The sequence below is a fragment of the Bos indicus x Bos taurus genome, chromosome 5 (genome assembly GCF_003369695.1).
Source record: "Bos indicus x Bos taurus breed Angus x Brahman F1 hybrid chromosome 5, Bos_hybrid_MaternalHap_v2.0, whole genome shotgun sequence".
NCBI classification, from domain to species: domain Eukaryota; kingdom Metazoa; phylum Chordata; class Mammalia; order Artiodactyla; family Bovidae; genus Bos; species Bos indicus x Bos taurus.
In genome coordinates this window covers 45,335,188-45,351,222 of record NC_040080.1, presented here as the reverse complement: position 1 = coordinate 45,351,222, position 16,035 = coordinate 45,335,188, and the positions used below count along the sequence as shown (strand labels likewise).

The 16,035-nt window shown below is 49.3% G+C and overlaps 1 protein-coding gene across 1 annotated transcript in view; it reads right to left on the bottom strand.

Annotated features, from left to right (window-relative positions):
• MYH9 (myosin heavy chain 9) overlaps positions 1-16,035 on the bottom strand; it is an 86,103-nt gene that overhangs the window by 48,798 nt on the left and 21,270 nt on the right. Inside the window, exons 2-3 of the mRNA XM_027541764.1 lie at positions 6,240-6,591; positions 2,281-2,437 (exon numbers count right to left, since the gene is read on the bottom strand). Of these exons, the coding sequence (XP_027397565.1) occupies positions 2,281-2,437; positions 6,240-6,572 (490 nt within the window). The 5' untranslated portion in view covers positions 6,573-6,591. The remainder of the gene's footprint in view (positions 1-2,280; positions 2,438-6,239; positions 6,592-16,035) is intronic.

The window sequence follows — 16,035 nt, the reverse complement described above, 5'->3', positions numbered from 1 at the left end:
GTCCCTGGTTAACATGGGGGCTGAAGAGCTGCACCGAGTCCAGCATGAGGCAGAGAGTGGGTGAAAACTTCTCAGTCTGAGGTTCAGAAAATACATGGACCCAGCACCTACACAGATCACTAAAGAGAAGCACTAAGACCCTAGGTTCCTCATGCCTGCAGATGTATTTCCTATCCCTGTTCTCCAAAAGATGAAAACACCCACCCATTTGCCCTCATAATTTGAGGCAGCTCCTTGGTTCCTGTCAAGGCCATTCCATTACAGCCAAGACTTCCTGCTCAACACAAAGGAAAGCTCCAGTCCTCTGCAAGTTCCCTTTTCCTTTTTTCCCCAGCTGCTTCCAACCTGTAGAGCTGACTTTTGTCCCTCGAAATTATCACAGTTGAACACATAACTTGGGCAAATCTCTTTAGGAAGAAGTCCTACAGGTTGTTAAAAAAAAGGCTAGCAGTCTAATTTCAGAAATTCCAATTCCTGGAGCCATGCTATAGTATATCACTACGTTATTCTTATCATAATGGCTTGACGAGAAGTGAAAAAGCCCACTTGCTAGAAAAAAAACCTTTTGGGTTCAGGATCCAGGTATGGGAACATGCTCTAACTCAGCAATGCAGAGCTCAAGAAGACTCCAGCCTGCATGAGGCCAATTATAAGAGCCAGGAGAAAACTGACTCATAACCTCTGGAGACAGACTCGGGCTCTTCTGGAATCCCACAAAATGTTCTCCCATCAGACTCTTCTAGTTAGCACTCTGAAACCAATATCCTACTTTAAAACTAAAAGGCTGGCTTCCTCAAGGAATTTTGATAGACGTGAACATGAGCCAAAGGGGAGGTCAAACTTGTACATCCTACCTAATTCACCAAGTTTGGTGATGAAACACCTTCCACAGCACTGTGTGGATGGTACAAGACAGACCCACATGTTGCCATTTTAAACCACTAAACCAGGGATAAAATTAACGCAAGACTCATCACCACCACTGCCTAGATTGACTATTAAGATTAAAGAAAAAATAAAAACAGGATGCCCATGTAATAAGTAAGACATGAAAAACCACTATCAGTATAAGATATAAGAATGTAACCCTATGCTAAGTAGTTGGCTAAGCTCTGAGAATATAAAGGCAACATGGGCCTGGTCCACACCTAAGTCAAAGTATTACCAGGGTTAGCCCAGACATCCTCCCTAGCTGGCAGTAATACTTCAGTCACGTCTTTAACAAGAGTAGAGACTTGCCAGCTATTGCAAGGCAGATGGAACAGCCATGGTGGTGTGAAGCAGAAAAGCCTATTGGAGAAATATAAGGAGTTCCATGCAACCAGGAAGTTGGAGAGGTAGGCAGCAGGCCAATTAAAAAAGGGACAGTGTAAGATGAATCAGGTTCCAGGCTTGGGTGATCGGGTGGATGGAGAAATGGCATCTAGGAGCAGTGGGCTGGCGGCAATCAGCTAATAGAGCTGGTCCTCAGCAGGAAAGTGATGGCAAAGCCACTGAAGCAGGTGGGGCCATGGTCCAGAGGATGAGACCTTGAGAAGCAACAGGTGTTAATAGGGGAGAAGACGTGAATGGGGCCGTAAGATTAGGGAACCATAAAATCGCCGGAAGGAAGGGCTTTCAAAAGGAAGTGGTCAAGACTGTCCAATCCTAGGAGAGGTTAAGTAAGATAAGAAGCCAGAGCTCCACAGAAGGGAGGATGGGCTTTACCAGACAGTCTGGGAGGGCAGCAGATGACATGCAGGGGCAGGAGTATGGCTGAGAAGTGCTGAATGGAGGCACTGAGCGTGGATACTTCCCCTAAAGAGTTTCACTGTGATGGAGGAGGGCAGAGACAACCTACAGAGGGCACAGAATCCAGGAGAGACTTTGTCTGTTTTTTTTAAAAGATGTAATAACTCACACATGTTTCCAGACTGTGGAGAAGAGAGGAAGAGGTTAAAATCATGGAGGAAAGGGAATAACAGGTAGAAAAGGCGGCCTGGAAGTCAGAGAACTGGCACAGCAGCTCTTGATCAGAATGAGAAATGGGGAAAATAATTAGGAAATGCACTTTTTTTTAAAGCTTCTACAATATTCTATCAACATATAAACATCTCCTTTGACAGCCACCAGTCTTGGCTCTCATGCAGTGGCTTACAGACCTCGATGCACAGCCCCCTCACCAGCACCAGTGATAACCAATCCACAGGATCACCAGGGCTTTGAACATGAAGGAGCACCTGCAAAGTTGCCGACGAGGCTGCAGGTAAAGACAGACCCTTGGAAGGCTGAGGGACTCACCTTGCATCATACTCCTATAGGCGGTGTCTGTGATAGCGTAAATGTGGGGGGGCATCTCATGCCTCTTCTTGCCCTTGTACATTTCCACGATCTCTTCGGAATAGATGGGCAGGTTCTTATAAGGGTTGATGACCACACAGAACAGGCCTGAATAGGTCTGAAAAGAGTGACAAACGGGAATGGGTTAGGAAGTTTGACTCACAATGTCATGGAAATCCTGTAGCAAAATGTCTGCTGCCTCCAAGGATCCCAAGTCAGCCTGATGTGAAAGCACCTCCTGGAGCCCCTAGTTTTCCAGGTCCTGCTCCAGCAGACCTGCTGAGGCATGGGGGCATCACCAACATTTCTGCTTTTTCAGTGGGGGGCCTCCCTTGACTGCAAGACTGCTGCCAGCTGTGCGCGTCAACAAGCATGTGCTTTGGGCAAGATACAGGGCAAGCTTCATGGACAGTAGGAGTCCAGTTGTGAAACTGAGATATAAGGACAATAAGAGATGTGTTTGCCTTCGTGAGAGACGCACAAAGGGAAAAGGATGCAGCTGCAGCAAGCCAACTGTGTGAAGATACAAATTATTCTATCCTGAGGGACTTTCCAAGATATTTAAGCCAAAACTTTTCCAGCACTGGGAAAGACTCATTATGTTCCTCAACCATATAGATCCTTTGTGGGAGAGTAGATCACAGACAGATAACCCCTCCCTGGAATCTTCCAGAGACAATAACATGAAGATCTCTTAAAAAAAAAAAAAGACCACTATCCTGTCCCCCATGAACTTTCTCCAAGACTCAGGTCTCCGCTGAAGGGGAACTCAATTCATCAGCACTCACAGTGAGACTCCTGGGAACACACCTGACACCCCAAGTCTGAGTTCACCAGGTTAGATCAGACCCCAGAGTCAAATCCCAACAAGGGCAAGTTTCTTAACTTCCCCCTCCCCATTTCTCAATCTGTAAAATGGGCACAGGCAGGCTAGTTGATCCTCATTGAGTGAGGGGCTCAGAGTAGTTCAGGAAAGCAGTTTCCAGCAGCAACAGTCTAGGCAGACCTGCCTTTCTTTGGTGTCTTCTTTTTCTAATAATTTCCCTGCTATTTTCTTTTTCTTCCAAGATCCCCCTCCCCCTCCCTGCAACACACCAAAAAAAGACAGACTCCTAATACCTGGATAAGACTCCCAAGACCACCTAGGGGACATGGGTACTCACTGAGGGACACAGCTCTCTTTAGGCAGCTGGAGCAACACAAGCACCTTCTCCCAAGAAAAACAGGCCAGAGGCCCCAAAGAAGCCAGGCAAAGCGAGACCCACAAGCCATGACTCACGCACACCTGCAGCCCCCGACTCTGCTGAGTGACAGCTGAAGACCACGGGGCAGGTTCCTGGCAGAGTTGGAAACAGACCCAGGTCCCACGACCCCCCTCCCCACCCCCAGCCAGTGCAGACCTCCTTGGCTGTGGAGGGCGACTCTCCAAGGACCTCCCATCTTTTTGTTTCCCTCTCTACAAGTGCCCTTGACCCTCATTGTCCACAGTGTTGCCTCTGGATCCAACAGCAGCCCACATCTGAGGGGCTGTGTCAGTCCAGTCCCTTCCACCCCTGCCCTCTCCAGTCTCGCCAAAAATGAGGGTGGATCTTGTAGCCAAATCCAAACACAGGATCTACATGGGAACTGATCGTGAGGACAAAGCTCCTTCCCAGCACTGGCCAAGGGCTACAGGTCTTGAACTTTCCAAGCAGCAGTTAGGCTGAAAGCAGAACTCCAGAGGGACCCACCAACCACGCAATGGCCCGCATGCAAAACAGCAGCTGAGCTTGGGACATGAACAAGTGTGTTTGGCTGCCTCTTCTGCTTGGAGGAGGGGATGCAAGGCCCTTAATTTCCTTTCTTCCTGGGATAATCAGTCAATTGTTTTCCCTCCAACTACTCTTTTCAGGAGGGACCAGGAAAGCTCTAAAGTAAAGCCGTCTGCACGTGGTATCAGCAAGCTCTGGCTCGCTACTACAAGAAGACAGGAGTGCCTTGGGTAACCTCTGGTTTTCTTTTCCCTCCACTACTGTCGGGTGGGGGCGAGATGGCAGACCAGGCAGCAGCGAAGTCATCCCAGGAGCTCAGAAACAAGTGTGCTTTGTTCCTGGGGTTTGAGAAAACCCACACTCTAGGAAATCCAGCCTGATGAAAGTGAAGGACACGTGGCCACACATTTAGGGCGCGCAGTGGGGCCAGATGTTTGGAAACAGCTGGTGGTGACAGCAGAAGGAGCCTGGGGTTTACTAAGACAAGTCGTTCTGACAGCTGGGTGGGCAGATGGTCCTGAGAGGAGTTCAGGAGGACCTCAAAATTCTCTGAGCTAATCCCATCAAATCAGTGGACTATCAAACTAAGCCCCGTGGAATGAGCGCTGCAGCTCAGGTGGGAGGCAAGGGGCTGTACCTCGAGCCCATGGCGCTGGAAGCCTGTGGAGGCACAGACATTGAGCAAGTGGCTCTGTTTCCACCCAGCCACGCCAGGGAGCTGCTCCATTCACAGGCCACAGAGGCTCTTTGTGCCCGATCGCCCCCTGTCCCCAGGCCTCCCCCCACTGAAGAAACAGACAGAGCAGCTGTGGCGCAGAATTACCCCACGCCGCCCACAAGGCCAGGCAAACACACCACACAAAGGCTCCCAGGGTTGCAATTTGGAACCTCGTGTGCAGGGTGCGGGGGGGCCTGTGAATGAGGTGGCGCCCCCTTGCCCAGGCAGCCCCACCAAGCAGCTTTGATCTTCCCGAAGCCCTGCACCTGCTGGGGTCTCCATTAGGACAAATGCACAGTCAGCTTCCTTCTGGTGAGGATGCTGAGAAAGAGGCCAGCCAGACAGAGGCACGAGGGTCTGTGCCTGGGGAAGGCCAGCAAAGATGCAAAAACAGGAGTTAATGGCTGATGCCTCCAGCTGAAGAGTTTCAGAAAAAAGGCTCAGATTCTACCCCTGAGCTTATAGGCGTGGGTCCATGCCTGCCTAGAGAGCAAAACACATGCTCTGGGAGATGAAGCAACTAACACACTTTCATAACTAATATTCCCATTTGCAGTATGCTGATAGGCAAGTGCAGGCCATCAATTTGTTTCATACTCAGCGGTTCTCTAACAGGACCCAAGCTTAACTGCGACACGTACAAAAGGCCGAGCAGAGGGTCAGAGTTACCTTCACCTACAACAAATGGCAGCAGCTACAGAGCCCAAGCCTGAATGAGCCCAGGATTGGCTGGTGTGTTACAATGTTCTCACAACTCCTTGTAGATGGGGAAGTGAGGCCCCACGTAGCCATGTCAAATGTTCAGGGAGGGCCAAGATGCGAACCAGGTGCTGGAGGCTCCAACTCGCATGACCTGAATCACTCTGCTTTACTGAGCAGGACCATTTCTTAGAGGCCAGCGGAGTGGTTCTAACATAAATCATCAAGGATACCAAGGGAAGAGTCCCCTGCCCAGACAACAGCACTTACTCCCATCTCCCATCCACAGACAAGCAATGCTTCCTTAAGGCCGTTTGTTTTTCTGCAAGTCACTAATTCTGAATTTCAATATTAATACCCCAAGAGAAGAGGGCTTTTAATTTGGTCCATACAATATTTTCATCAAGAACTCCTGACTTCCAATCTCAGGCCTGCCAACACCTGGCTGTGTGTGTAAATCCCTTGCCCTCTCTGGGCCTCAATCCTTCCCACTTGTCGTATTACATATTAGAAAGCTGGGTGAAGCTGGTCCATTAAGGACTTTTCCACTTAGATAGGTCAAAGTATCTCCTTATCCTACCAACTGCGAACACCACCCACTTATGTAGATGAGTCCTGGAACCACCTACACGTGTAGAGCCCCGCCCACTTATTTAGATATGTCCTGGGACCGCCCACCTTTTGTAGAGCCCCGCCCATTTATGTAGATGAGTCCTGGGACCGCCTACCCACACAGAGCCCCGCCCACTTACGTAGATGAGTCCTGAGTAGTAGCGCTCCTTGAGGTTGTGCAGCACCGAGGCTTCGTTGAGGCACGTGAGCTCCGCCATGTCTTCCACCTTAGAGAACTTGGGTGGATTCATCTTCTGGATATCATCCTTGTTCACCTTCACCTTCTTCCCGTTCTCCACCAGCTCCACAATGGCCTCCTCACCCATCTCTTCCTTGAGGCTGGCGGGCTCAAAGCCACTCTTGTCAGAAGGCACCCATACCAGCTTCTTGGCAGCCCAGTCGGCCTGGGCCAGGGGGTTATTGATGAAGTTTTTATCCACATAGAGATATTTATCGGCAGCTTGCTGCGCCATGGTGACTTACAGCCAGGACCTAAGGGAGAAAAAAGGATAAAAGGTTAGCTATACACCACACCAGCTACATAAAGATCATTTATCTCATATCTTTGTAAATTGTACAGCATTATAATAAGTAAATTATAGATAACCAGGTTGTACAATTTGTCAAAATTTTATCACTCTCTGTTTGCAGGAGAAAGATGTACGTTGCTGAAGAAAAAAATGATCAAGGATTCTGTAAGGAATTAATGGTAAGATGTATCCTACGGTAAATGTATAATCAAATCTATAAACAACAATTGTGCCAAATGATAAGCATAATAAGAATCTTGGACAGATGTAATTATAGTCACACTAGGCTACACCCACTAAGGCCAGGAAAGTGACCACACAGTTTAAGAAGACTTCCAACAACAACAGATTTCTAGTTAGCCCAAAACAGGCAACTGACTACAAGTGCAAAGTGTAAGTCTCCAGTTTAAAAAACTTTCTTATTTCATGGAGTCAACCAAGAGAAGAAGACATACCACCAGTATGTTGCCAACAGATTTTAATTCCACTGCCCCAAGAAATCAGGTGAAAAGGAAAGAAGTCAGGCTCCAGGAAACGTGGAGAGTAAGTAGTGACTACTTCCCTTTTGGGGCCTAATGTGAAAACATAACCCTCACAATTCATAGCTCAGGAGAACTTAAGCCCATGTGTGTTTGCTTTTTCTGAAGCTCATTTGCAAAACAAAGATGATAAAATAAGAACCCCTCACATCTGAGTGGTTTTATAGTTTATGAAATACTATCACACACACTTCTCTACCTCAGAAGATCCTCATTCTAACAACTCTGTAAGGTGGGTAAGGTAAGTGTTATTATCCCATTTTACAGATGAGGAAACAGAAGCTCTGGAGGTAAGGGGCTTTGTCCAAAGTTACCTAGGAAGGACTCATGCTCCCTGCTCTAACTCCCGCTTCCCACTGCCTAACCACAGTATTTATTCCTGCTCAGAGGCTCAGCTGGGATCAGCTGGGAGGACAGCTGTTTTGAGTGAATCAAAAGCAGGACTTAGATGCCCTGATCTAGAACAGAGCCAGCCAGAACCACCAGAGGAATAGCCCAGAAGCTCACTGCCTAGCTTACAACACAGAAAGGTTTTTCCCTTGTGAGATCAAGGCCCCCTCCCCAGGTCCAGGAAGCCAGGAGGACCCCAGATCCACATCTAGAGTCACAGAGTCTTTCATGCTTCCAGGTCCCAGCAGGAACTGCGATGCCAGGGAGGCTTGGAGTGGAGAGAACAAAAGGAAAAGTCTGGGCCATCCAGGCCTTCTTATCTGGGCTCATTAAATGGTTTCCAGATCAAGGCTGAGGGGCTCCCTTGGACTCACTCCAGGAGAGGCTGTCTTCCAGGAAATCTGCTAGCTCCCCACCACCCCCACCCCCAACAAAGAGAAGGCAAGTCCAAGGAGCAGAGCCTGGCAGCCTCCCAGCAAGCTCAGTCAGTGGCTTTGTTTACATTCCCAGCAAACCCTGGCAGCCCCTCTCAGGGGACCAAGGGGCACATCCACCTGCAGGGACCACCCCCAGAAGAAGCAGGCAGAGCCCAGAGTTAGGTAGCAGCGAACAATGCAGGAATAGGATGGCTGCAAACCACCTGGCTGGCCTTATCTTCTGTGTGGGGCTGGAGGATGGGGGACTGGACAGGCCCACTTCCAGCTGTCCTCACTTCCACACTGGCCACTCAAGCAAATCAGAGGCTTCCCTCTGCCAGAGCAAATACCAATTGTCCTCTGCCTCTCTGCTGTCCATCTGACCACAGGCCAGTCATCCTCTGCAAAACCCTAGCCCTCAGGCTCCCCAAACCAACCTCCCCAGTCACGTCACCACCAAGCTCAAGAGCCTGCAACAATCACTGGGCACAGGCCTCACTGGTTGCTGGTTCTTCGCCTTTTCGCAGACCTCAAATAGGTAAGGGACGAGACAGACTCCCACTGGGATGCAAACAGGGATTCACTTCAACCCTCTCCCCCCAACCCCAAGCCCACTGTTTGTTAAGAGTTCCACCAACCCAGCCCAGTGAAGGGGGTCAACCATTAAGTACCTACCCACCAACATCAAGCTCAGTTTATTCACAACCTCACTTAACCATCAATCACCCTGGGGAAAAAAAACCTCTTTGTATCCCAGTTTACAAATGAGGAAACAGCCCAGAGAGGGCAAGTCACTCACCCACAGTCGCTCAACCTCATCATGGGCTAACCCAGATCTACCTGATCTCTAGGTTTGGGCTCTTCCCAGCACACTTATGCCTGGGGTCTTGCAAAAGAAATCCATCCAACATTTTAGTGGGGCTAAAACTGCCAGTAAATTGAGTAGAATACTGGGAGTACAGGGAGACCCATTCCACAACATTCATCAGATATCTACTGGGCATTAGCAGGCAGGTGGGGAGGCTGAGAATGAGCCTTCCGGTGTGGACACTATAGCCTGTCAAAAACAGAGCAGGTTGAAACAGCATTCTCGCTCCCTCGGCCTGTGACTCTCAACAGTCAGCAGCATCAGTGATGTCAGAATGACTCCTGGCTCTCATCAAACTCCAGTTCACCTCAGCAACTCCAACCCTGGGGCAGCAACAAGCCGGCTACCTAGGCTGCAGGCAGTGGGCACAGGACCTTCCCTGGGAATGTGGGTAAACTGCCCTTTCTTCAGTGAGCCTGGAGGCCGTGAACTTAGAGTAGGCAGCAGAGGAAGACTCCACCCAACCCCTCCACCTTAAGCTCCTGGTTCTGCCCTACCTTCAGGCCTCAGTGGGAGGGCAGGGAGCAGGTATAGGTCTGCACTGTCTACCTCTGACAGCCATCAGAGACCTGCAGGCCAGGCATACACTTCCTGTAAGAGAGAGAGGTACACCCCGCACCCTCAGACCTCAGCCTCCAGGGAGGGCCAAGCCCCCATAGACAGTGAGCTTGAGGAATCCCCACTGGCCTCAGCACCTCAGAAGTTTTCATTAAACAGTCCCGCTTGGCCAGGCCAAGGACAGAGCTGTTTGGCTTCAGCAACTCTGCTGGAATGATATGCATTACCAGCAATGCCAAGATCAATACATGGGCCTGACCAGTGGGGAGGGCCACAAGGGTCATGATAAACAATGGAGTTTCTATTCAAGCCCTCCCACTGAGACCCGGAAGGGAACGTCCACATTTGAGGGTTCAAGGGGGCTGCAGCTGAGCTCCTGTTTTCACCTGTGTTAGATAGAGGCTCCTGGGCCCCAGTGCCCAAAGGGGAAGCCAGTGCTGCAGACAGGTTAATGCTCACCTCTGAGGAGGCAGGTGGAGCAAGCCACCCCTGTGCAGAGCTATGAGCAGTGAAATAAGGACTGTTACAGAAAGGACACTAGGAGGGACTGCCTGATGGCAGCAGCCAGCACACCGCCATTTCTCCCTGCCCTGTCCTGGGACCGTGCTAAATGGCCTCGGAAAGTTTTTTAAAACTCTGTGTAACAGAACAATTTACAGAATGAAAGAAAAATATCCCCCCTACCCCCACCACCACTTAAATTCCTGACATTCTCCCCACAAAAATTAGTTTTCTGTTTTAATGGTCCCTTCTAGTCCTGGTTCACAGAAACGCTTGATTTTTATTTTCAATTATCACAGGCAAAGCAGGGAATTCCACATTTTGTATTTTCCCTTCTGACTCTGACCACTTCCCCACAGGGCCCCACAGAGCCTGCTTGTTGATCACTTTTATCCAAATGCTTCACTGTTGCAGGTGATGACAAAGGAGCTCTGAGAGGGAAGGAACCACTCCTGCACACAGCTGGAGGAGTGGGGACTTGAACCTAGGACCTCGGACTCCAAAGCCTCACTGGCAATCACTTTTAATGGCTGCATAATATTTCAAAGTGGGGCGGTTGTTTTATTTTGTTTTGTTTAAAGGAAAAAAAGAAAACCACCACTTACTAGGTCTTTTCCTCTTATCTATTGGACCACCTTGAGATACATTCTCAAGTGGAGTTACGGGAGCAAAGGAACATCCAAGTGTTTTTATGGTCGCCGGATGTATTATCAACATGTTTTCCACAAGAGCAAACTGATGTGCTTGGCCACTTAGGGTACCCACATGCAGCAGGCACACCAGCACTAAGAGAACTGGCTGCAGGAAAGAGTCAGATAGGGAACCTCAGAAGTCCTGGGAAGCAGCAGGACCAGGCCAGCAAGGGGTTAAGGAGAAAGGAGGCGGCTCTGGCACGCTGCAGCCCTTCCCATGCTGGCTTCCTGCGGGTGCCAGTCCAACTCCAAGAAGCCCAAGGAGTTGCCTTTTTAGGCCATAATCGAGAGGACACAACCAGAGGCTAAATTAGGATTCTCAGGAAATGATGAAACTGAAAGTAAATAGGTTGACCAAAAACCTCTGCTTTCAACCCAAAATGTCATTCCTCGATTATTTGCCTTCTCCCCTTACCCCTGAAGACCCATTTGGATCTATTACTCCTTCCTGTTTTCCCAAGGAACCCTTTCTCCCCCTCCCTTCTGTTGGTTCTCTTTTTGTTATACTTGTTTGTGTGTTTGTCAGGAAAAGAAACTGCCAGCCCCTTAAAGACAGAATTTATTGTACTAGGACAAATCAGTGGTCCAAACACAGTGAACTTTTCCATTCCTAGACAGTAGGATTTATGTAAGCCTTCCATGGAAGAAGTTCTAGGCTTGAGTTTTCAAAGTCATTGCAATTCATCTGAAAGCTACCGTCTTAACTCACTGTACTTAACTCAAAGTACTGCAGGCCTGCTACTAAGGTCTTCATTTTTCTCAAGCCTCATAATCATTTCATAATGGGTATGTTATCATAGGCTTCCCAGGTGGTGCTAGTGGTAAAGAATCCATCTCCAATGCAGGAGACATGGGTTTGGTTCCTGGGTCGGAAAGATCCCCTGGAGGAGGGCATGGCAACCCACTCCAGTATTCTTGCCTGGAGAGTTCCATAGACAGAGGAACCTGGTAGGCTATAGTCCACGGGGTCACAAAGAGTTGGACACGACTGAAGCAAAGCAACTGAGCACGCACGCATGCATGTCATCATAGTCATTTGATGGTGGGGGAAATGAGGTTGAGACAAGTCACAAAACCCAAGTTCAAACTCAGAGCCACTCAGCAGCAATGCCCTGCTCAGTTTCTACTCAGACTGCCCTCTCCCGGGAGCTCTCCAGGGGGAACATGACCTGAGAACCCACCCTGGGGAAGCAAACCAGTAAAACAGACATGATGCCAACTCGAGGCTGCAAACCCCATCTCCCCCACCTTAAATTGGCGGAGCTAAAAGTAAGGTGAGGGCCTTGGGGGAGCCATTCAAGATCTCTAAGCCAAGGTTCCAGTTCAGAGACCCAGGCAGCCTCAACCCAGACCACAGCCCTGTTCCAGCTTAGTCACCGAAGTTTGCAAGCAGCCCCCTTGGATTTCTTTCAATCCCCACCCGCATCCCAGAGAACACAGGTAAACAGGCCCCTTCTCTTTCTCCTTACAGCCACTGCTGAGTGAAAAGGTGCCCTAGCACCACTGTTAACAAAGGGTCTGTGAAAGTAGCTGCTGAAATAATATAGAAATTTTCCAACCCATGAGATTTAATTATTCAATCAACTAATACGTACTGAGGCTCTACGTGCAAAAATATTGTGACAAAGGTGCAAAGGACCCAAGGAGCTTTAATGTAGTGAGATGACAGGACAGACATGTACCACTCGGGACAGTGCCAATCTGAGACTTTGAGTACAGAATGGACAGAGAGCAAGCTCCTTGGTTTTCTCTCCCTTTCACTGCTGTGCCCAGCATCAAATATGGTGAGCGTCTAAAAGGCAGGTTGGTCATATGGATGAAGAGGACGTAGAGCCGGCCCTCTGAATCTGTGGATTCCACCAACCATGGATCAAGACTCCGTGAAGGAAGACAGAGGAACAGCAACTTGTTTATAGGAAAAGAGAAAGAGGTAATTCACTGGAAAACTTGGAAGCCCAAGGGAGTTTCACGCAGGAGATAACATTCAAGTTGGATTGTGAAGATGGGTAAAATATTGAAGGGGGAGGGGAGAGAAGGTCAGAAAGTATTCCAGGCCAAGGGAGAAGAAGGTATAGTTTCAGATGAACTATGAAATTATGTGACCACACAAGGCAGGGCTTCTCAGCCTCAGGACTGTGAACATGTAGGGCCCGGTAATTCTTTGCTGCGAGGGCTGTCCTGTGCATTGGAAGATGTCTAGTAGCATCTATGACCTCTACTCACTAGATGCCAGGGGCACTTTGTCCCCAGTTTTGACACCAAAGACATCTCCAGACATTGCCAAAGGTAGGGAGTGGCGGAGGGGGACTACCCCCAGTTGAGAACTGCTGAGTTAAGGGATAAACATGAATAAATGTTGCATCAGGGACCCAGACCTCTCCTTAGTAAATTTTCTCCAAATTCTCAAGTGCACAAGCCAACTTTCCTTAAAACTGAAGTCCTCAGCAAAACGATGCCCAGCATCCAAACAATGACCATCATGGATGGCATCATCACCAAGGAAGGACGGTCCCTTTTAATACACTGTAAATTAAGGGATATGACCACTACTGGACTGTACTTTAAAGATTCCTAAATGCCCAATTAAAAAAAGAAAAAAATCAGGCAAAGGAGGCTGATGTATCGATACCCGCCCTGGCAGGACACAAATCTCCCTTGGAGTCTCCAACATGGCAGCTCAGCCAGTGACTCATAAGCAAAGTTCACCAGCATCAATCAAGAGGCCCAGGTAATTAACGGAAGACAGGAAGCAGCCATGTTGGGGAGCGCTGCCAGGGCTGGGTCAGCTCACTCCATCTCATCCTGGGAAATTCACCAAATGCTATTTACTGGACGGTTTTGGCAAATCAGGATCAGTCCCAGGGATGATACCCAGGGTGAATGTTTCCTACCTACCAGAAGGTTATCTCCACCTGGAAGAACCACAACCATCATCACACCTGAACTCTCCCCAAATCTGCACTCCTTTCTGGGTCTCCATCTCTGGCTAAGACGCTGGCCCTCTGGTCACCCAAGACAGTCACTGTAAACTCTTCCCTGGTGGATTAGCAGGCCCTCAGCCAATGGCACCCCACTCCAGTACTCTTGCCTGGAAAATCCCATGGACAGAAGAGCCTGGTAGGCTGCAGTCCATGGAGTCGCGAAGAGTTGGACACAACTGAGCAACTTCACTTTGACTTTTCCCTTTCATGCACTGGAGAAGGAAATGGCAACCCACTCCAGTATTCTTGCCTAGAGAATCCCAGGGATGGAGGAGCCTGGTGGGCTGCCATCTCTGGGGTCGCACAGAGTCGGACACGACTGAAGCGACTTAGCAGCAGCAGCAGCAGCAGCCGCCGCAGCCGCCAACCTCATGGCCGGCACCCCTTGCTTCCAGACCAGGCCTGCCTCCCCTCCTTTCTGGGCTGTCATAGCCGCCTCCTTACTGGCTCTTCTTCCCCTGAGTCTTCTACCTCCTTCAAATCCAGCCTCCTCACTGCCTTCAGGATGACTCAGCAGCTCCATCTCTATGCATGCTCCTTTCTATTTTATTGATATTACTTGCCTGTTCAAAATAGTTCAAGACTTCCCCAGAATACAACCTAATCATCTGTGCACGGTGAGTAGACCCCTTGTAATCCCCATTAATCTCCCCCATGCTCCCAGCCCTTCTCCCCCATCTGCCCTTTCTTTCTCGCTCAGCCTAAGCCATTCCTAGCTCCTCAGAAACAATTCCTACACATCCCACTTGGCTTATGCCTCCAGGCCTTTGAAGAAGAGGTGCCCTCTGCACCAGGAACCCTCTCTCAAATAGCTCCACGCTCCGTTCTCTGCTGAGAAAGACTTCCCTCGTGTCCCTCCCCTCTGGGCTCTGTCCCTGTCTCCACTGCAGTAATCCAGCAGCTGGACCATCATGAGGATAAAGACCAGCTTTCATTCATCTCAATTTCAAACAGCTCAAGGTCCGACTCTGGGTAGGTGCTCAATTAAAGTTTCCAGAATGAATGAACATGAAACAAGGTGAAGAGGAGGCAGGAGTAATGGGGAAAGTTTCAAGGAGGCTGGAGAATCCCGTCGAGCTTTGCAAAGAAGCCAGAGAGTAAGAGAGCTGAAGTGACAGGGAAAGCCAAGCTGAAAGCACACATCAGGGTCACAGCTACCTAATTTGTTACAAAACCCAAGCCATTTGTGGACTAATTTTTATATTCTCCCCAAACAAAAAGGGGAAGAAAGCATATCAGGGCTTTCAGTCCACAAAGAGAAAGAGTACTAAAGCTAAGTTACTGGTCCGCAAGGAGCTCTGCATACGGCTGAATAAACCATCACAGCTTTCTAGAACCACCTAGCACCCCCTGAGTAAGCAAGGTGGAGGTGCCTACCATCTACCACCAGATGTAGCAGAAAGGACCTCAGTTGAGGTAGCATGGCTTCTACCCTCATGGGGACCCAGGAAAAGGCCTGAGTCACCTTTCCTGCCTCTCTTAGCCCTCAGTCCGCATCTGCTGAGCAAGCGCTGTAGGCATGTTCTCTGGTACCAATTCAGAACAGAGACAGGACTTGGAGAAACCACTGCCACGCAGGGCACCAACTCTGCAGATCCTCAGATAAGTGTTTGTAATGCACTGTGATGGAATGCAGTGGAATGGGTGTGAACTTGGAGCCAGATGGCCCTGGGTCTGAATCCTCCAGGTATCACTCCTATGATCTTGAAGCTGTGAACACCTCAATTTCCTCACTTTAGAAAGAGAAAAAAAAAAATACTGACCATGGACAACTGGAAGAACTGTAACTCAACTTCCCAACAAAGAAAACACTCTAACACTTACTAGGATCTCCCCTCCTAACTCCTCTATCTTGTCCTCTTGATCTGATTAATCCTAATCCTTCCTGGAAGGATATCGGGGCTTACAGAAACCTTCCAAAAGCTTGGTGACTCTCTCTGGGTTACTAGTCCACAGAGAACAACAGAGTACAGTCTGGTGACCCCCAGACAGTGATTGCACGAGGGGACAAGGCAGGTTGGAAATGCTCTGTCCCATGGCCCTCCTGCTGAGAGGCACTGGACACCCAGATTCTGAGATGCCTGCAATAAGGAAGCCCACTGCATTTTGTCCCCTCGGGCTTTGTTGTTATTGCTGTTGTTGTTTAGTCCCATATCCTTCAAGAAAAATATGTCTCAGTGCTGGCCTGGGATATGCTGGTCTGGTGGGATGTGTGCACGAGGCAGGTGGCAGAAGAGCTGGCCTTTGAGTCTGGTGTGGCACTGACCAGCTGGGTGTGACCCTGTGGACTTGCTGGGCAGCAGTGATCAGGCTCAAACAAGAAAATGGACACAGAAGCCTCCCAATATAAACAAGGCAATTCAGCTTCTCTGCTGCCCAGGGCCACCCTCACAGCAGCCCCCCACCCTGAGGTGCTTGCTCACTCTCCTCAGGCTATGAAGCGGGGAGGGGACCCTCCCCT